The sequence below is a fragment of the Scyliorhinus torazame genome, chromosome 9 (genome assembly GCF_047496885.1).
Source record: "Scyliorhinus torazame isolate Kashiwa2021f chromosome 9, sScyTor2.1, whole genome shotgun sequence".
Taxonomy (NCBI): Eukaryota; Metazoa; Chordata; class Chondrichthyes; order Carcharhiniformes; family Scyliorhinidae; genus Scyliorhinus; species Scyliorhinus torazame.
In genome coordinates, this window is record NC_092715.1 from 134,980,390 (window position 1) to 135,001,007 (window position 20,618).

The 20,618-nt window shown below is 46.2% G+C and overlaps 1 protein-coding gene across 5 annotated transcripts in view; it reads right to left on the bottom strand.

Annotated features, from left to right (window-relative positions):
• Nucleotides 1–19,952, bottom strand: part of ppic (peptidylprolyl isomerase C) — a 107,650-nt gene extending 87,698 nt beyond the window's left edge. For 3 of the 5 annotated variants that reach the window (XM_072516538.1, XM_072516537.1, XM_072516540.1), the window contains exons 1-5: nt 19,784–19,952; nt 10,064–10,172; nt 7,959–8,026; nt 6,496–6,589; nt 5,879–6,063 (exon numbers count right to left, since the gene is read on the bottom strand). In XM_072516538.1, coding sequence (XP_072372639.1) covers nt 5,879–6,063; nt 6,496–6,589; nt 7,959–8,026; nt 10,064–10,172; nt 19,784–19,879 — 552 coding nt within the window. In that variant the 5' untranslated portion in view covers nt 19,880–19,952. Of the gene's footprint in view, nt 1–5,878; nt 6,064–6,495; nt 6,590–7,958; nt 8,027–10,058; nt 10,173–19,783 lie in introns of all 5 variants that reach the window. The other 2 variants (XM_072516539.1, XM_072516541.1) reach the window with 1 other exon arrangement.
• Nucleotides 19,953–20,618: the final 666 nt, after the last annotated feature.

Sequence of the window (20,618 nt, forward strand, 5' to 3'; positions counted from 1 at the left end):
ACAGGGGAACTCCATGATACACTTTGGGGTTCTCTAAACCCTGGCCCATAACACTATCAAAAGTGGACACTCATTCACAGATACTTTGCCTCATTGAGGAACCCGGTATTGGGAAGGGGGTCCCTGCTGAGAGCTACCACCCTGCCTGTGATACCAACAAGGTTATTCATGAAAGACCGCCTTCTCAACCTTGCCTCTCACCTGAGGTACGGTGATCCTCAGTTTAAATCACCACCAGTCAGCTCTCCAAGGGAAAAGCAGCCCAAGGTCATCTGGGACTATGGCAAATTTACCTTTCATCTTGCTACAAACCACCACGCCAATCCGCTCCCGCAACCCCTATCCACCTCGATCTTAGGGATCCATTGCCAGTTGCTCCTGCAGGCCTGTGTGTAGAACTGGCAGTGGTCACTACTCCCAGTGGCTCTGCTGATACTGGAGAGCTCAGATGGGACCGCACCTCTCAGAGTAGGTTTTCTGCCCTACCGGGTCGAGTGGAAGGCCTGATGCTGTCCCGGGAAGAGCCTGATTACCGGTAATTGTGACAGGCCTACCAGAAAGAACTGACAAGGGTCTCCCACCAGTTCTGCAATTGTTTGCAGGACCCCCATCGCACCCATTAAATTCTGCCCCACGTTTCAGGTCTATGGGCTTTTATCAGAACGATAATAGATCATCTTCCAAAACATCAACTCTGTTACTCTCCCCAAAGATACTGCCTATACACCTATTGCTAAATACATCCACCATTTTCTGGTTTTATTATCTACTTTGGGCCCCAAAGCACATACAGTGCATACAGTAGTCATGTAAACAAGCAGGTAGCACAAAGATGGCACCCTGCCTGAACTGCATCCAATGGGTTATCCACGCAGCATAATCCCCACACCCATTTTAACCACCAGCATGTTTAAGAACACATAAATAATCCTTCATTTCATATTCACACGCAGGCCAACAAGCAGCATACTGGATCTAAATTTAATGTGAAAACAGAACACCTGAGTACGTGTCCTCATTTTTCAATAAAAAGTAGTTAAATTTCATTAGAGATGACTTGATTTAATGATTTGCTTTGATTATTAGATCACCTAATGCACCTAATTATGCAGCCTATTAGATTACCTAATAAAAATGGATTTAAAAGTAAAATGCAATTAACAGATCTCAAATCTCTGAATGGGTAATAGTAATTGGCAATGGATCAGTTCCCCAAACTGAAGATGGTTGGAAAGTTTGTGAACTTCACCCGTTGTCTTGCAGCTTAGAAGGCTAGCTTATCCTCAGTTCAGTGGGATAAGATTATTGATGCGCAATCAATTACTCTCAAGACAAGGTGAGTCATAACTAACAGGCTTTAATCTGCTAGAACTGTTCCCCAGCAGCTTCGATACAGAAGTGAAGGCTGCTGGGATGGCATTGGTTCTTAGCTCCACCCTGAGAGGCGGAGTATATGTACATCAGCCAATGGTAGACTCCTGGGTCTAGCCAATGGTCATCCACCTCTCAGGTACCGCAATACCTGGTATTACCACATTCACCCCCTGATAGAAAAGAGCCCGACGGGGTGATGGCCAGCGTTAATGTCGCCTTTTGTATGGTAGGACCAGGTATGGAGGTGCCGTGATGTCGAGGGTAATAGCAAAGTGTTCATGGTGCAGCAATCAGTCGATCGGGTGGCCTGGTCGTCCTTCTGGAGCGTCTGGGCTTCGGCGGTGATCCTGATGGGGGCCCCGGCGGTTGCGACTCTGGGAACGTGGTGTCGTCCTCCCAGGCCGCTTTGTCACCCCTAGGCGGCGCTGTTGGGGCGAAATGTGGGCAGGGGGGGCGCCGGTGCTTGTTCGGGCCTAGGCAGGGACGGCGGGAGTACTGACCCTCCGATCAGGTGCTGCGGGGAGGGTGGGGGTGGGGACACTGGTGCGGGTGCGCGTGGGGCTCCGGCGGGCGCCAGGTCCCGAAGGGAGACTGTGTCTTGGCGGCCGTCAGGGAACGCTACATAGGCGTACTGGGGGTTGGCGTGCAGCAGGTGGACCCTCTCGACCAACGGGTCAGACGTGTGCGCCCTCACATGTCTCCGAGACAGGATGGGTCCGGGTGTCGCTAGCCAGGTTGGGAGCAAGGTCCCGGAGGACTTCCTGGGGAAAACAAGGAGACGTTCAAGAGGGGTCTGATTTGTGGTAGTACAGAGCAGCGACCGGATGGAGTGAAGGGCCACCGGGAGGACGTCCTGCCAGCGGGAGACTGGGAGATTCCTAGACTGTAGGACCAGCAGGACGGTCATCCAGACCGTTCCGTTCTCCCTCTCTACCTGTCCGTTTCCCCGGGGGTTATAACTGGTCGTCCTGCTCGAGGCGATGCCTTTGCTGAGCAGGAATTGTCGCAGTTCGTCACTCATAAAGGAGGATCCCCTATCACTGAATGTATGCGGGGAAACCGAACAGTGTAAAGATACCCTGGAGGGCCCTGATGACGGTGGTTGTGGTCATGTCTGGGCAGGGGATGGCGAGTCGGAACCGGGAGTACTTGTCAATCATGTTCAGGAAGTACGTGTTGCGGTCGGTGGAGGGGAGGGGGCCTTTGAAATCCATGCTGAGGCGTTCAAAGGGACAGGAAGCCTTTATCAGGTGCGCCCTCTCTGGGCGGTAGAAGTGCGATTTGCACTCCGCGCAGATTTGGCAGTCCCTGGTGACTATCCTGACCTCCTCGATGGAGTAGGGCAGGTTGCGGGTCTTGATAAAATGAAAGAAACGAGTGACCCCCGGGTGGCAGAGGTCCTCGTGGAGGGATCGGAGGCGGTCCACTTGTGCGGTGGCACAAGTTCCGCGGGACAGGGCATCAGGAGGCTCGTTCAGCTTCCCGGGACGGTACAAGATCTCGTAAGTGTAGGTGGAGAGTTCTATCCTCCACCGCAAGATCTTCGTTCTTAATCTTGCCCCGCTGTGCATTATCGAACATGAAGGCAACCGACCGTTGGTCCGTGAGGAGAGTGAATCTCCTGCCGGCCAGGTAGTGCCTCCAGTGTCGCACAGCTTCTACCATGGCCTGGGCCTCCTTTTCGACCGAGGAGTGGCGGATTTCAGAAGCATGGAGGGTGCGGGAGAAGAAAGCCACCGGCCTGCCCGCTTGGTTGAGGGTGGCCGCCAGAGCTACGTCGGACGCGTCGCTCTCGACCTAGAAGGGGAGGGTCTCGTCAATGGCGCGCATCGTGGCTTTTGCAATGTCTGCTTTGATGCGGCAGGAGGCCTGGCGGGCCTCCGTCGACAGGGGAAGGTTGTGGACTGGATCAGGGGTCGAGCTTTGTCTGCGTAATTGGGGACCCACTGTGCATAATAGCTGAAGAAGCCGAGGCAGCGCTTTAGGGCCTTGGGGCAGTGAGGGAGGCGGAACTCCATAAGTGGGCGCATGCGCTCAGGGTTGGGGGCCGATGACTCCACTTCGCACTACGTAGCCTAGAATGTCTAGACGGTCGGTGCTAAACACGCATTTATCCTTATTGTAAGTCAGATTAAGGATATTCGCGGTCTGGAGAAATTTTGGGAGGTTGGTGTCGTGGTCCTGCTGGTCATGGCCGCAGATGGTGACGTTATCAAGATACGGGAACGTTGCGCGTAAGCCGTACCGGTCAACCATTCGGTCCATCTCACGTTGGAAGACCGAGACCCCGTTCGTGACACCGAAGGGAACCCTTAAAAAGTGATAGAGCCACCCGTCTGCTTCGAAGGCAGTGTACTGGCGGAGGGGTAGCTGGTGGTAGGCAGACTTGAAATCCACCGTGGAGAAAACCTTGTATTGCGTAATCCTGTTCACCAGGTCGGCTATACGGGGGAGAGGATACACATTCAGCTGCGTAAACCTGTTGATGGTCTGGCTGTAGTCAATGACCATCCTATGTTTCTCCCCGGTCTTTACCACCACTACTTGAGCTCTCCAGGGGCTGTTGCTCGCTTCGATGACCCCTTCCCTCAGAGCCTTTGGACCTCCGACCTGATAAAGGTCCGGTCCTGGGCACTGTACCATCTTCTCCTGGTGGCGACAGGTTTGCAATCCGGGGTGAGGTTCGCAAACAGGGAAGGCGGGTCGACCTTAAGGGTCGCGAGGCCACAGACAGTAAGGGGGGGGTATAGGGCCGCCAAATTTAAAAGTCAGGCTTGCAGATGGCACTGGAAATCCAGCCCAAGGAGGGTTGCTGCGCAGAGGTGCGGCAGGACGTACAAGCGGAAATTGTGGAATTCCCTGCCTTGGACAGTGAGGTTCGCTAGGCAGAACCACTTTATCTCCACCGAGTGTGTCCCGGAGGCCAGGGAGATCCTTTGGTTTATGGGATGGGTGACAAGAGAACAGCGCCTTACCGTGTCGGGGTGAACAAAGCTTTCCGTGCTCCCAGAGTCGATCAAGCACGACGTCACGTGGCCGTTAATGGAGATCGTCGTTGTAGCTTTCGCAAGCGTCCGGGGCCGACTCTGGTCCAGAGTCACCGAGGCCAGCTGCAGTAATGGAGAGTTCTGGTCGGACAGCGTGTAGTCAGCTGTGCTGGGGGCCTGGGGCCCCATACAAGATGACGTCAGCCATGGGTCGCACATGGAGTCCGGGGATGAAGAAGATGGCGGCGGCGAGGGACAAAATGGCGGCACCCACCCGTCCAGCGTGGTGGCCGGGGGACAAAATGGCCACGCCCATGGGTCGCACGCGGCCTGAGGATAGGGGGGTGGCAGCGGGCGCTGGATGGCCGGGGCCTGAAAAGGGGGCTGCCGATAGTCGCTGGAGACCGCGGCCATGGTGCGAGCCTGGCCGACCCCGACATAGTGGCCCTTCTTGCCGCACCCTTTGCAGGTGGCGGTGCGGGCCGGGCAGCGCGGGCGGGGATGATTCGCCTGCCCGCAGAAGAAACAGCGTTGTCCGGCGACGGTAGCGGGCAGTCTCGCCGCGCAGGCTTGCGGGGTCAGAGGGAAGGTCTGCGGGGCTGCCGCAACGGGGTGCCACGCAGCCCAGGGGGCCGCCGGCGTCCGGGAGCAAAAGCCAGCGCGTTGTTATACGCAATGTCCATGGACCCCGCCAGGGCCCGTGCCTCAGTAAATCCCAGAGTGTCCATTTCTAGGAGCCTTCGGTGGATATCGGGGGAAGTCATACCTGCCACGAAAGCATCGCTGATCAAAGGTTCCGTGTGCTCGTTCCCCGAAACTGGCGGGCAGCCACAGTTTCGGCCTAGCACCAGCAGCGCCCGGTAGAAGTCTTCCAACGTTTCTTCGGGGCTTTGCCTCCTAGTCGCCAGCAGGTGACGGGCATAGACCTGGTTCACACGGCGGATATAATGTCCTTCTAGCAGCTCGATTGCTGCAGCATAATTCTCCGCCTCCTCGATCAGAGGGTAGATCCCAGGGCTGACCCGCGAGCGTAGAAGGTGCATTTTTGTCTTTCCGTGGGGGTGTCGGCGGCCGTGTCGAGGTAGCCCTTAAAACACGCCAGCCAATGTTTGAAGATAGCAGCAGAGTTGTCCGGTTTGATACGGAGATCCATCCTTTCAACTGAAGTTGTAGCAGATTAAATTGATGCGCAATCAATTACTCTCGAGACAAGATGAGTCGTAACTAATAGGCTTTAATCTGCTGGAACTGTTCCCCAGCAGCTTCGATACAGAAAGTGAAGGCTGCTGAGACAGCATCGGTTCTTATACTCCGCCTCTCAGGGCGGAGCTATGTACATCAGCCAATGGTAGACTCTTGGGTCTAGCCAATGGTCATCCACCTCTCAGGTACCGCAATACCTGGTATTACCACAATCTACTCAAACATGTCGGCAGTGTTACTTAAAGAAAAGGTTTTAGGAAACAATTGTATGGAATATAATAACTGGTCACTCAGAAAAGAAAACGGTTAGTTACCATTCCAGATATGACCTTTCCAAACACCACATGCTTTCCATCTAGCCACTTTGGTTTTGTTAATGAAATGAAAAAATGGGAGCTGTTTGTGTCTGGTCCTGCATTCGCCATGCTGACCCATCCAATTCCATAGTGTTTCAGCTTGAAGTTTTCATCAGGAAACCTCTCTCCATAGATGCTTGTTCCTAGAACATCAATAAGCAGAGTATAGTACAATACATAATGTACATTAATCTGACACTTTAATGTCAGGTATTTACAGATTAACCATAACAGAAATATCTATCTAGAGGTCTCTAGTTTTTGCTCCAACCACAAGTCCTATATTCTTAAAATGTCCCCGTGTTATATAAAATAAATGATCAGTACACCCAGCAATGAGAAAGGATGTGAAAAGTTAAAATAGCAGTAAATTAAAGATGGTACTTATTTTGATTCTATGAACTTTTAAAACACTGTAAACCAAAATTAGAAAATCACAAGCTCAATAATTGTCTTTCTGATGAAGTGAAACCGGTTTCTATGGTAAACAAAAACCACTATAAACATTTAAAAAATTATAAAAGCTTAAGTAAAGTATTTTACAAAGAAAAATAAAATTTGAAAACGATCCTTACCTCCTTTTCCATCTCCTGAAGTAATATCTCCACCTTGTATCAAGAAATCCTTGATCACACGATGAAATATGCTGCCAGTGTAACCGTACCCTCTCTGGAAAAAAAAACCTAACATTTTAATCAGTTAATTTGTGTTTTTGCATGGAAAACTTAATTAAAAGTGTGATCGATATAGGTCAATGAAAATAATGTGCGTTAATTTTATGAAACACTACTTTATATATTTTATCTTCAGAAGTAAAAATTCCATGAACAATCAAAGCACTAAATGTAGTCAGTCATCAACTGTAGGAAGTCTAAACAGCTGCCAACATACAAAATTACAAGCTTGATTTCTCTCTGGTAGGATGTGGTTCAGAACCTAAGGCCAGGGATTACATTATAGAAAAAAATCCTCTGAAAATGTCGCTTAAAAAAAACTGAATTCTGATTTCCTGTCGGGTGCCAGAGATGCCATCAGTGCTCTCAAGTGGATATAAAAAGATCTCATGGCACAATTCAAAGGTGATTGGAGTTGTTCTCACAAAGCCCCAGCTAGCATTTTTACCTCAACCAACACCAGTAAGAGTAGATCATCTGGCCATTTGTTTCACTGCTGCTGGCAGGAACTTGTCATGTGCAAATTATTCCCATATATTATGAAAGTGTTACCTTTCTGAAGTACTTCAGAGACTGTGAAGGGGAGGGAGAACACTGAAAAAAAACTGCTACAAATGTCTTTGGAATCCTTTATAAATGTGGTAAAGTTTAACACATGCAAGTAACAACTAATAGTACAACTTCAGTACTACACTAAACTGAAAGATTGTCCAGGTTGGAATTATCCATGGGCAGGCATGGCTAGATCTACTAATAGTGATAGGTAACTGTAAAAAAAGTAAATCAAATGGAAAGTTAAGTTATAAATATGGAAAAAAGCTGGAAATATAAAACAAGAAATACAAATTAGGAGCCCAAATCAAAAGGGCTGGTTGGAGGGTGAAATCAAAGGGTGCTTGTTTATTTTTTCGGTTTATAAAGTCTGGTGGGATGTTTCATGATGTAAATTTATGGTATAATTCTTTAGATGTTGAGATTTCAATTGTTACCAAATTTCCTAAGGAGTCCTGCTATAACTATATAAAACAAAAATACACTTGAAGAGAAAGCAAAAATAGGCCTATCCAGTGTTCTACAATAATTAGAATGTGCATATTTCCCATTCATCAATCTGTCATTTTTTTTATAAGAAATGCCTTTTTTTTAGATGTTCACAATTTATTTTGCATATACAGCACAAACATTGGCAACCTGTACTGAACTAAAAGTCTCATCAAGATTAGAGTCAGGGCTTTGATTTTTAGCATTTACATTAAAGCCTGAATAAATATGTAACCGATCCAAACATAACAATTTCTTGGCAATTTACATTAGTTTATCTGGATTCAATTCTACAAGTTAAACAGTTAAAGAAGCAATTTTACTTTGCATTCCTGAGAATGAGACCAGATACACTCCTCGAGAGTCCAGTTTTCTCGGTAACTGGAGGAAGCTGAAGCAATGAAAGAAAATAATAAATCAGAGTGATCTACCCGCCACATCAGTTCATATTATTTAACAATTAGATCCTGAGCATCACTCGCAGAGATCAGAGAAAAGGATGCTTACTCATTCTGGAAGCTATGTGATGGTATGTTGGAAAGGTGGATTTTAAAAAAAGACAAAGATTTTAAAAAAGGCGATTAACCTGGCATAAAGTCAGTGATAGGATACAAGTTTCCTCAATTTCTCACAATTCTTAATTGTGTCATTATGGGAAATCAAAGTAACAGCCAGAAATGTGATTACAGGGCGAGAGGGAGGACCAAACATTCCAGTGATTCTGGTGTCCTTTCTAATGCTTTGGTATTAGAATGGGAGCAACCTGCCCCCTTGGGTAGAATTATACATTCTATGGGAAATACATGAACATTCAATATATTCAAATAATGAAAAAAAAACTTACAGAAGCTTAAGGTAACAATTTACTGCAATTTGTTCCTTTGCATGTGTGGGTAATGCAGCCGATGTATCTGAAATACAGCCCCAGGTTGTGTGTGGGCAGATCAAATTTGTTTCAGTTTGACGCCAAGAGCAGGATTTTACTTCACCCTGCTGGCAGGTTTGTAGGCGGGGGTTGGCTGTAAAATTATTTGGATGCTCCAATTTAGAATATTTTGGCATGACGGTAGCACAGTGGTTAGCACTGCTGCCTCAGCGCCTGGGACCTGGGCCTTGGGTGACTGTGTGGTGTTTGCATATTCTCCCCGTGTCTGCGTGGGTTTCCACCGGGTGCTCCGGTTTCCTCCCACAATTTCAAAGATGTGCAGGTTATGTGGATTGGCCATGTTGAATTGTGCCTTAGTGTCCAGGGATGTGTAGGTTTGGCTAAGGAGTTATTGGGACAAGGTGGGAAAGTGGGCTTGGGTGGAGTGCTCTCTCGGAGGGTCGGTGCAGACTCAATGGGCCAAATGGCCTTTACTGCACTGCAGAGATTTTATGATTCTCACTGGGCTCCCACCCATCCCGCCACTCCATAATTTTGCGATGGCCAAAGGCTAGTCCAGCTTGTTTGACCATGACACAGTTGAGGCTTTTGAGTGGTCAATCAATAACCATGTACAGACCATTTCCTGCCCAGCCTCAATTTTCAGGTTGGCAAAGGGAGTTCAGGGGTATGGACAGGAGGGTGACCACTGACCCTGTTCAGCCTCGGGTGGGATGCAGTAGGTGCTTCTATGAACAGCCTCCTTTCAACATCGGGCACCCCGCACAAAATCATCTTGTTCCTGTTGGTGGTCCCTCCACCACAGGCCTCATATCCCCTCCCCGCCCCGAGACTCCCACATTTACCTGAATCTGGACTCCCAGGATTTGGACTCCTATCCACTATAGCTTCTGGGACTTGCCAGCCAATCAGGTAATCTGGCAGCTCTCTGGATGGATCTCCCTCCCTAGTGAGGGGTGGAAATCCTATCTCCAGTCAATTAATGCTCATTGTAGAATTTGATCGCTGCAGGGCAGCTAGTATCAGCGGCGATGTGTCCAATGTTGATTCCTTGGATGGAGGGACGCAAAACTCTGCCATCCTAAAAATTCTGGCTCAAATGTGATACTAACCGCTGGCTTGCTAACATTCGAGACCATGCATGGGACCACCTGGACGTTATTAAATATTAATTATACTTAGCGTGTATGAAGCAGAAACAGTACGTGAATACTTCCTAAAGGTAGTCTTGTGTCAGTGAATCGTCAGTGAATCCTGGATCATATTCACTACAGATTCAGCAAAATTCAAACTGCTTGAAATGAATGCAACAATTCCATGGGACATAAAGTTGAATGCATTTTGCCATTTAAAAGTCATCACAATGCATACACTATTACCAACCTTCGGACAAAATACGGAAGCAGAATATCAGACCAGCCTCAGAAATGTGTGCGTATAGAGTGGAAAAATGATGAGTACTTAATAAAATAAACTGGATTTCCTTTTTGTGTTATAACTAATTTGATATTCATGATTTAACATAACAGTACCTTACCTCACCTGTCGCTAGGATGATAAAGTTTTCTACCGTCAGTGGAACAACTTTACCAAATAAACCAATGACGATCCTTCCAACATCTTTTCCGCCAATTTGAATATCGAAGAATACCTAAAGTTGTAGAAAACTTTCATTGGAGTTGTACATTATAAATTAATCTGACGATTTTGGTCTGAATTACAATATTCCCATCTACCAGAACTATCCTTCAACAATACTGGGCATTCAAATACACTAATTAATTTGAACTTATATTTGCTCAAATTATCCAGTGGTATGAATTAAATAATTTTAGTAAAAGTGCACAGTTGGCATTTTTGCATTTGTAACAGATAATTCAAATTAAACAACTTTGTGGGCGGCACAGTAGCACAGTGGTTAGCACTGTTGCTTCACAACACCAGAGCCCCAGATTTGATTTCCGACTTGGGTCACTGTCTGTGTGGAGTTTGCACGTTCTCCCTGTGTCTACGTGGGTTTCCTCCGGGTGCTCTGGTTTCCTCCCACAAGTTCCGAAAGACATGCTGTTAGGTGAATTGGGCATTCTGAATTCTCCCTCGTGTAGTCGAACAGGCGCCGGAATGTGGCGATTAGGTGCTTTTCACAATAACGTCATTGCAGCGTTAATGTAAACCTACTTGTGACAATAAAGATTATTATTAAGAGGAGTCAAGTATATTAATAGGACTTTTTATTTTGAACAACTTGTAAGTAAACATCCATAAAAACTGAAAACAAATAATTGGAGAGGTGTATTAAAATTGATATTTGTGGTTTCCTCTTTCTACCTCAGTGGGAAGACAAGCTGGGATTTACATCTCCTGAATGCCAATCCCTCCACCAAAAAATTAAACCTATATCAAATGTGGTTGATTTTTCACTGTTCTCGAAAATGGCCTAACAAGCCAATCGGTTGTATCAAAGCGCTAAGGAAAAGTCAAATAGGAATAAAACAGAACTAACTGCCTCGCATTAAACTAAGCATCCGTTGCAACAGGCACACATTCAGCCCAGGTGATCCTATAAAGTTCTTCTCACTAATATCTGTGGACTTGTTTCAAAATTAGGGGAGTTGACTCACAGATTAGTCATAGTCATTCCCACCAAATCATACCTTACAACGAATATCCCAGGATCCTCCTTACCATCCCTGGGTATATAGTGTCCCACCAGCAGGACAGACTGACCAGAATTACAGCACAGTGGCATACAGTCAGGAGTGAGTGGCCATGAGAGTCCACAACATTAACTCTGGACCTTATTACAGCATTCAGAAAATGGGCGAAGAAGCCTTGTGCCTAATGCTCTCCCTCAATTGATGAAACCGTACCAGCCTCCCCGAACAGGCGCTGGAATGTGGCGACTAGGGGCTTTTCACAGTAACTTCATTTGAAGCCTACTTGTGACAATAAGCGATTTTCATTTCATTTTTCAACTGTACTCCACTACATTGTACACCACTTGGAAGAGCACCGAGGGTGGCCAGGACACAGAATGTACTCCGGATGCGGTTGCCAATTGGCATCACCAGTAGCGCTCACAAATCTACCTGTTGCAAATGAATTTGTCCTTGACAGCATTAGCAGGAGTGACCATTGCACAGCTCTCGACAAAGTCTCATCTTCACACTTCTTCACACTGAGGACACCTTCTATCATGTTGTCTTAGAACGACAGCCAGGCTACTTGGGATAGATTCAGATCACCAGAAGATTAATAAAGTTAACATGTCAAGAAATGATACTCCATTAGGCCAGTGGACCAAACCTAGCTCAGTGAGGGGTATAGGAAAGCATACCAGGAGCAGCATCAGGTATATCTCTAAATGAGGTACCAATGTAGTGAAGCTGCAAAGCAGGAATATAAGCAAATTGAAAGAATCAGCAGCTATAGATCGAGAGTAGCGATGCCTCAACTAATGAATTAGATCAAAGCTCTGCAGTCCTGCCACATCCTGTTAATGTAATGGTGGACAATTAAACAACAAATGAGAGAAGGCTCAACATTCCCTCCTGAATGATGGAAAAGCCCAGCATGTCAGGCAAGGCTGAAGCATTTGCAACCATCTTTAGCCATAAATGTTGTGGATGATCCACGTCAGCCTTCTGATGTCCTGATAATCACAGATGTCAGTCTTCAGTTGAATTAATTCACTCCAACTGATATCAAGAAATGGTTGAAGACACGTATACTGCCAAGGCGATCAACCACAAAGACTAATGCTCCAGAACTAGTCATGCGCCCAGTAAAGCTGTTCCAGTACAGCCACAACACTGAACAATGTGGAAAAATGCCCAGGTTATGTCCTATCCAGAAACAGCAGGAAAACCAATCCAGCCAATCAACCTCACTCCAACCCTATCAGTCTACTTTCAATCATAAGCAATATAATGCAAGGTGTCATCAACAGTGCTTTAATTGGCACTTAACTCAGCATTTAACTAGGTTCAGCCAGGACCACTTGGTTCCAGACCTCATGACAGGCTTGAGATAGATGGGTGTATTGGTTGGAAGTCAATCCTCTCAGTCCTAGAATGTTGTTGCAAGAGTTCCTCAGGACAAAGTCCAAAGCCTGAACATCTTGAGCTGTTTCCCCAACAAGCTTCCCTCCATTATTACATGAGAAATGTGGAGGTTCACTGCTGATTGTACAATGTTCCTCATAACTCCAGAAATAATGAAGCAGTCCATACCCGCGTGAAACGAGATATTTTCCACAGTCCGGACTCCCTGGACTAGAAGAAGTATCATAAAAATGTCCAATGTGCCATTGCAAACGACAAAGCAAACTTCTATTATGACCGAATAATGTAATTGAAGAAGGATAATCCACCAGTGTGGTATAAATTCATTAAACCAATGATGCTGTCTTCCTGATCCTCTCAGCCCATTGCAGTTCCGAATGGAAATCAGTTCCAGCCACTATCCATCGGCAAAATCATTGATAAATGACAGATGTTGCTGTTGATGCGACTTCGCTGGACTTTTTACACTTATCAATGTTTCTGCTGCCATGAAAACGTCCTGTGATCCAACCATGGGAAGTTTTCCAAGATTTCTTGAGAGTTGAACCTGGAAAGTCAGCTGGTGTAGACGGAGTTCCAGGCAAGCTTATCTGAGTCTTTGCCTATGGGCTTTGTACTCCGTTATGCAATGGCTTAAATGTTTCTTGCAGGGAGTAGTTCCACGTTAATGAAAGCAAGCAATCCTTGTTCCAGTGCTGAAGAAACAACAAGCAACACTGGACAAACTATGCCGTATCATCTTGACAGATCATTTCTCTAAAATTGCAGTGCAGTTCATGACTAAATGGTTATCAGGTAGGGCTCCTCTACTTGATTGCGATCAGTTTAGTGACTGGGCTGGAAGATCAACAACTCACTGTCTGGTTGACATTGAACTAATGCTATACTAACTTGTAAAAGTGCTAATAAACTGGGAACAAACTCAACCATTGGTACAACAGATTTTTCAAAGGCATTTGAAAGGGTTGATAATCCAGGTGTGGTTAAGAAATTGTTAAAGTTAAGCATTCATGAGATTGCTGTCCAGTCAATAACTGACCCAACGCTGTGTCAGATATCATGGTTGCCTATTTGAAAGTGTCCAATTAACAGCAAACTACCTTGGCACCTGACTAGGGCTAATTCTTTCACTAATCCTCAAAAATGCTCTCTTCACTGATCCTCGATTAAACTCTCTTCTTCTGGCCACAAATACTGGAAATATGCGGATAATATGACAGTCACAGAGTCTTGCCCTTAGGTGCAGTCAGTGAGCTTCAGGAAACTCTCAACATTCTCAATGATTGTGTGGGGAAAACAATAAGCAGTTAAATACTACCAAATGTAAGGCTCTGTGAGCAGACAAGCCCAAATGCCCCTTGTCATAGACAGCATCACTATCACTGAAGCCCCCACCATTAACATCCTTTGGGTTACCATTGGCCAGAAAACTGATTCTACCAGCCACAAAAATACTGTGGTTACGTGGGCAGGTCAGGGACTGGGAATTCTGTGGTGGGTAACTTATCTCCTGACACCGTAAAGCCTGTCCACCATCCACTAGGCACAAGTCAGGAACGAGATGGAATACTCTCTACTTGCGTAGATGAGCAGTTTGAACAACACTCAGGAAGTTCAACATCATCCAGAACAAAGCAGGTGACAGACCAAACAACACCATAAATATTCACTCCCTCCACCTTCAATGCACAGTAGCAAAGTGGACAGAGAAAATGAAAAGTGGAAAGAGGCATCAAGCTGGCAGACGGAGTCAAATTGGTACTGGCGCAATTGGCAGAGATGGAAGATGCACCTGAGATTTTATTTAAATTGAGGCCAGCTGAATGGATGATGGATGATGGGAACAATATGCGTGATAGGAATGGGAGAGATAGAGAAAGCAGGAAACTTGGGCAGAAGCAGCGATGCTTAATAATATGGGAAGGAAGGAAGTACTGAGACATGATAAGGCAGAAGGCAGAGTTCAGACTGGAGCTGGGAAGCTAAGAATATTTTTAGGTGGTACACTGCGTGGCTTTAATTGCAAGAGGCATGACTTATGAAATGTTATCGGCAGTATTGCGGCTAGAGTAAAAGTTTGAAATGTTCCATGAGGTAGAGACCAGGTAGCTGGATGGAAGCAGCCAGGTAGGTTTGTGTGCAATAGAGGAATGAGTCAATGGCCTAGAAGAGGATAGTAACAAAGAAATAATGTTTTTTAAGTTACAGGTACAGTTTGCGCATGTAGATGGAAGCAGATAAAACAAGTTGGCATATTGGTTAAGAAACAGACTTTATAAACGTATAGCAAAGCGTTACATAATGGCTAAAGCATGTAATTGCAACAATTCACACTTGATTGAACAAACTGGGATTAGACTTGGAATGGGGCTGAACAAGACGTTGATCCAGCAACTCATTTTTCAGACTCAGGACTGTGAAGAATCAAAGTTTGCCAGTGCTGACTGTAGCGGAAAAGGATCATTTTGGCTCATGCAGGCTGTTGTGTTAACAACATACTTTGGACCTGTAGAGGAGGCTGAGAAGTCGGAGTATTTTCTGTGTAATTTTGGAAGTTGATTTAATGTTTCTAGATATTGCCTATTGGTAGCAGTGGCAGCCTCATGAGCTCATGCTGTTAATATTCCTCTCTCACTGTGAATGGCCTCACTGCTCCTCTTCACTGTTAATGGTTTAATAAAGGTGAAGGGAGTCAGCCGAGTAAACAAAGAAGACATTTATTTATAAGAACGTATTATTTACAAGTGGCCCAGTTGAATATCACCGGGTCCTCTCTCACTGTCGGTCGGTTCCTATCTGGCCAGCCTTTTATACAACATTATCAGTCACGTAGTTAGCAGGGGAGCTCATACTCCGAGCCATAGGGGAAAATAATTGATCTCGCCCTGTGTGTCCTGTGCAGGGTATTAAAACCCTCCCCCCTCAAAGTCCGAAGACCCCCCAAAGGGAACGATGAGGGCGATGAAGACAAAGAGTAAACAAAGAAGTTAAAAACACCGATGATAAGGAAGGAACAGAAGAAGCCAGCACAGTGTCAATGGGCGATGGATGACACAGATGCTTTGGCTTCGACACATCCTTGCCTAGCAGTGGGACCGGACCGGCCGGCGTGAAGTGAGCGGAGAACGACGCTTGCAGCTGGACCGCCTGTGCGGAGAACCCTGCAAAGGTGGCCGAACGATGTCAGAGACCCCAGATATCGGGGTCTCCATATCGGAATAAGACGATCAGGCATCTAGGTATCACGAGAAACAGACAATGGAGCCAGATGCACAGGCTTCGGAACCAGAGCAACGGCAGGACTGGGGTGGAGTGCCCTCGACGAGCCTCCTGAGTGGCAGTCTGTCGGGTACGAAGATGATCTAGGTGACACTTCATGAGCTCACCTCAGTCATGGACCTGGTATGATATGGGCTGATTGGACGAACGACAATCCCTGTAAGTCAGCGAGGGCCTTCAACGTTACCGGCATGGACCGCGTCATCGGGTGTGAAGTGTCGGAGAAGACACTTGTGTGTGTACTTTTGCGCCAATGTCGGGAAGCAACAAACCCAAGTCGGCGACCCATCAACATTTCAGCCGGAGCCACCCCAGTCACAGCATGAGGTGTCATTCAATATGAGAACAGAAAATGTGCCAGCCAGGTATCTATCGATCTTGTGGTTTGTTTTATCAGGTCCCAGGTGATGGACGCCATTTGATGGACCTCCAGCCACATCGAGTGCGCATTCACCAAGATGAGAAACATGGATCCTAAATACGGGCCAGCCAAATCCACATAACAGGAGCCAAGGGACATCCAAGCCACTCCCACGGGTGCTGAGGCGCCACTGGCAGAAGTTTGATGGTCCTAACAAACAGGGCAGCGCTGGGCTACGATGCCCACCCACCATACGTAACTCCTGGCCAGCATTTTGATCTTGGAGACACCCGGTTGTACACGCGCGAGTTCGAATCTCACCCTCGTCACCAATTTAATAAAGGCGAGGGCAGTCAGATGAATAAACAAAAAAAGGCATTTACTTATAAGCATGTACTACTTACAAGGGGCCCGAGTGAACCTCACCGGGTCCTCTCTCTCTCAGTCGGTTCCTATCTGGCATACCTTTTATGCAACATGGTTATCAGCCCTACAGTTAGCAGGGGAGCTCATACTCCTCGAGCCATATGGGGAAAGCAATAAATCTCGCCTTGTGTCCCCCATGCAGGTTATTACAAATGATCCCGTTACTTCTCTGCACTTTATGAATCCCAGTGAGAGAGGACCTGTGGAAGGGAGAATACCGGGAGTGTGTATGCTTTTGTGTCCTTAGCCCATATAGCTGAGCTTGCTCTCCAGTCGACTTTGAAATCACTCGAGTCCAAAGAGGAATTTTACTCCAGCTTTGAACAGTCCTTGGCCTGAGTCCTAACTGTCGACAAGCTTATCTTCTTGGTGGCTTCAATACCAGAGTTGTAAAGTGCACAGACCTCTGAGAAGGGGTAATCAGCAGAGGGTGGTAAGGAAAGACAACAGCTGCTCAACTACATCATCATCCGAGCGAGGAACTGTAAGGATGTGTGTATACCCTGTGATGTACGTATACCCTGTGCTGTAGCCATGTGGGATGGCCACTTACAACTAGGTACAGAGAAACTCGCAAAGCCTAGCGGGTAAAATGGACAAGCCAAGACTCAGGCAGGCTCAGAGCCTGAAAGGCATATTTGCAAGCATGAAGTCCAGACGGTATCAAAACTCCGACCAATTAGCATTTTAATGGGGCCGATTAGCATTTGATGGCCCATCTTCACCAAAACAAAGGACTGGGACTCGAGCGACTGGTACAGTCCCAGACATTTCGGTGCCACTCTCTGTTCAAGGGAAGTGTAAACAACGGGGTCAGTGACCGCTTGGGACACGCCCAGCCATCCAGATCCCCGCCCATTTATTGGTTAGGAATCGAACAAAGTGATCAGGGATCACCCAATTAGTGGGGCCCAAACTGAAGGTCTGCCCAAAAGAGCACGAAAACCCCCAAGTCTAAGAAGAAGAGTTTGCCATATGTTCACTCTCTCTTGAACCTGGTACCCCGGTCACGGCCATCTCCAATTGCAGCAACACCAGAAGCAAGTCCAAGTTCAACGCTCGCTACCAGACGGATGAGCCCAGCTGAGCAGCAGTTACTCCTTCGAACCCGATAGATCCAGAATCGAACAGCGGCCACTGTTTCTCTGACCCAAGCCGGGTGTCCGAAGTTAAGTACAGGTTGTCTTAGTCGATAGGTGTAGTTAACTAGTAGTGTTTATGTTGCATGACTAATTGTGTGTAAATAAAATACCCTTGACCTTGAACTAACTAACTGATGTTTGGCTCTTTGATCGATAGCCGATTGAACCTTGTGGTGGTATCATTTGATACCTGGTGACTCGAAGCATCAGAATATAGATAACATAGAAAGGGCAAACTCACTGATTGCCATAATTGGAACAGAGCCACAGAAAGGACAGAGTAAAAGAGTAAAAGAAGAAAACGCAACAGTGCCATTACAGGAGCCGACGACTGCTGGATGGACCACCGTCTAAGTCGTTCTGTGATCAACATCAATGTACCTCCAAAGCAACGACAACAGAAACAATGCTGCAGGAAAATCAATGCTGAGGCACTCAAAGACCCTGAAAAGAGAGCCCGATTCAATTAGCACCTCACGACCAAGATGACGGTGACCCAGAGACGCAGTGTGTTTCCACACCTGATCTGACCTCAAGGCCTCCATAATCAGCACTTGCGAAAAGACGTTTGATGACTCAACCAGGAAACACTGGTTCAATAAGAATGACCTGGAGATCCAGGAGCTGAAAAGCACAAGGCTTTTCTGAACCGGAAACAGTTGAGGTGGTTATGCAATTCCCTTTTGAGCGCTTTGATTGTATCCGCCTCCACTACACACTCAGGTGACGCATTCCAGCTCTTAACCACTCGATTCATTAAAAAAGATTTGCCAGTCACCTGAAATCTCCATTCTTAAATCCCTGTTCTTCCTTTAGTGAAGATGACAAAAAGCTTAGTCAAAAAAGATAAGTTTTAAGGAATGTCATAAAGGAAGAAAATAAGGTACAGGGATGTAAAGGTTCAGGGCTTAGGAGCTATGGTGCTGAAGACACTAGTGGATAGATTAAAATCAGAGATGCTCAATAGGCCAGAATTTGAGGGATGCAGATATCTGAGGTTTGTAGTGCTGGAAGAGATAGGGAGATGGGCAAAGACATGGAAGAATCTGTAACCAAGGATGAGAATTTTACAATTGCAACGTTGCTTAATTGGGATCCAGAGTTATTCATTGAGCACAAGGGGTGATGGGTAAATAGAACAATGTGTGAGTTAGTTCACAGGCAACAGAGTTTGAGATGGCCTCAACTTTACTTTAAGTAGAATGTGGGAGACCAGCCATGACGGTGTTGGAATAGTCAAGTCTAAAAGTAACAAAGGCATGGATGAGGATATTCACAGTAGATGAACTCAGTCAAGCAATGTCAGGGAAGTGAAAATAGGCGTTTCTAGTGATGTTGCTAATATGTGGTTGGAAGCTCACCTTGGAGTTAGATATGGTACCAATGAACCAGTGTTGACTAGATATGTTGCAAATGATTGAAAAGTAAAACTCAAGGTTACAGCATTTATCAAACACGTGTGGAATGTTTGAACATGATTCAATTTGCCAAATGCCGAACAGCGTACTACGCCTTTCTTTAAGTTCATGTGACATTGCTTTGAAAACGGCTCAAATTAATAATTTTAACGTTTGCACATTACAGAGGCTAGGATTTCAAAGCAACAGCCATTTGAACGAACTATTTAACCAATTTGATCCTACTTGGCTTCAATGTTGTCAAGAATAGTTTTACAGGTGAAGTGGCGGGATGTTTGGTTAGCCCCAGCGTGTCGAGTGCCTGTCATCCACAACTTGTGGGGTTTAAACCCTGTTCTCCAAGTTCTGCGTATCTAACTTAGAGTTCCAATGTTCAAAATATGGGAGGGAAGGAATCTGCCACTGCCGCTATCTATTCTCTCAAACTCAAGCCGTGTCTGAGTGCAACATTGTAATGTCGAACCATCAGCCTGACAGCTGAAGAGCCGCCTTCTGCCCATGCAGTTGCGGCCGAATGAACTTGCCTGTTGACTCTGACTCCACTCGCTGTCGGCCAGCAAACAGGGAACCACCTTAGCTGTTACCTTCGGGCCTCGCTTTTTCTCAGCCACACAGCTTTCACTCAGAAGAAGCAGGACGAACAGAAACAAGGGCAACGGCGAATTCATCCTGGGAAAATAAACTTTGTTTTTTACGTGGCTCTCATATCACCCCCGACGAGAGACTCCGCCTCTGACTGGAAGCAAGCAGCAGGAGACATCCCGCCCTTTCCGGCACCTGCAAGTCTCGCAATTTAGCCCGTCATTTTTTTGATGCGCCGCAAATAGAGGGCAGTTCGACATATTTCCAGAATAGATCAGTGATCTCACAGTTTAACTCCGATATTATTAAACGCAGAACTGAATCGTTAATCCAGACAGTTTAGAAATACACTTCAGACAACTTCATTGGATCATCTTAGCCATGCTTTTATTTAGCTTTACCATCGCGTTGGAAAGTGTGTGATCTGATATGTTTTAAGCTTTCCAAAACTTGCTCATTGAATGAAAAACTTACAGTCAGTGCTTTCCTAAATTGTGCCTGCTGCTTCAATGTATTTTCAAGTGTAACTGATTTTTCAAAGATTATTAATGAAATGGCAGAAATCAAAACTTACTGTTAGGTTTCGACAGGAGCACGTAAAAACTCAACACAAAAATACAACCAAAGTGTAATATTAAAGTTAACTGATAAATCCTCGGGCTGTCCAGTCGATTTCCAGGTTAACGTGAACTGCAACATTTACAGTTGTGTTTATTAACGATTGAATTGAGAGAAGAATTGCTTTGGCAGGTTGTTTTGGTGGTCCTGGTCCCCTGGCCCATTGGGGTTGTAAATATAAAATTTTGGGGCAATGATAAGCGCTTT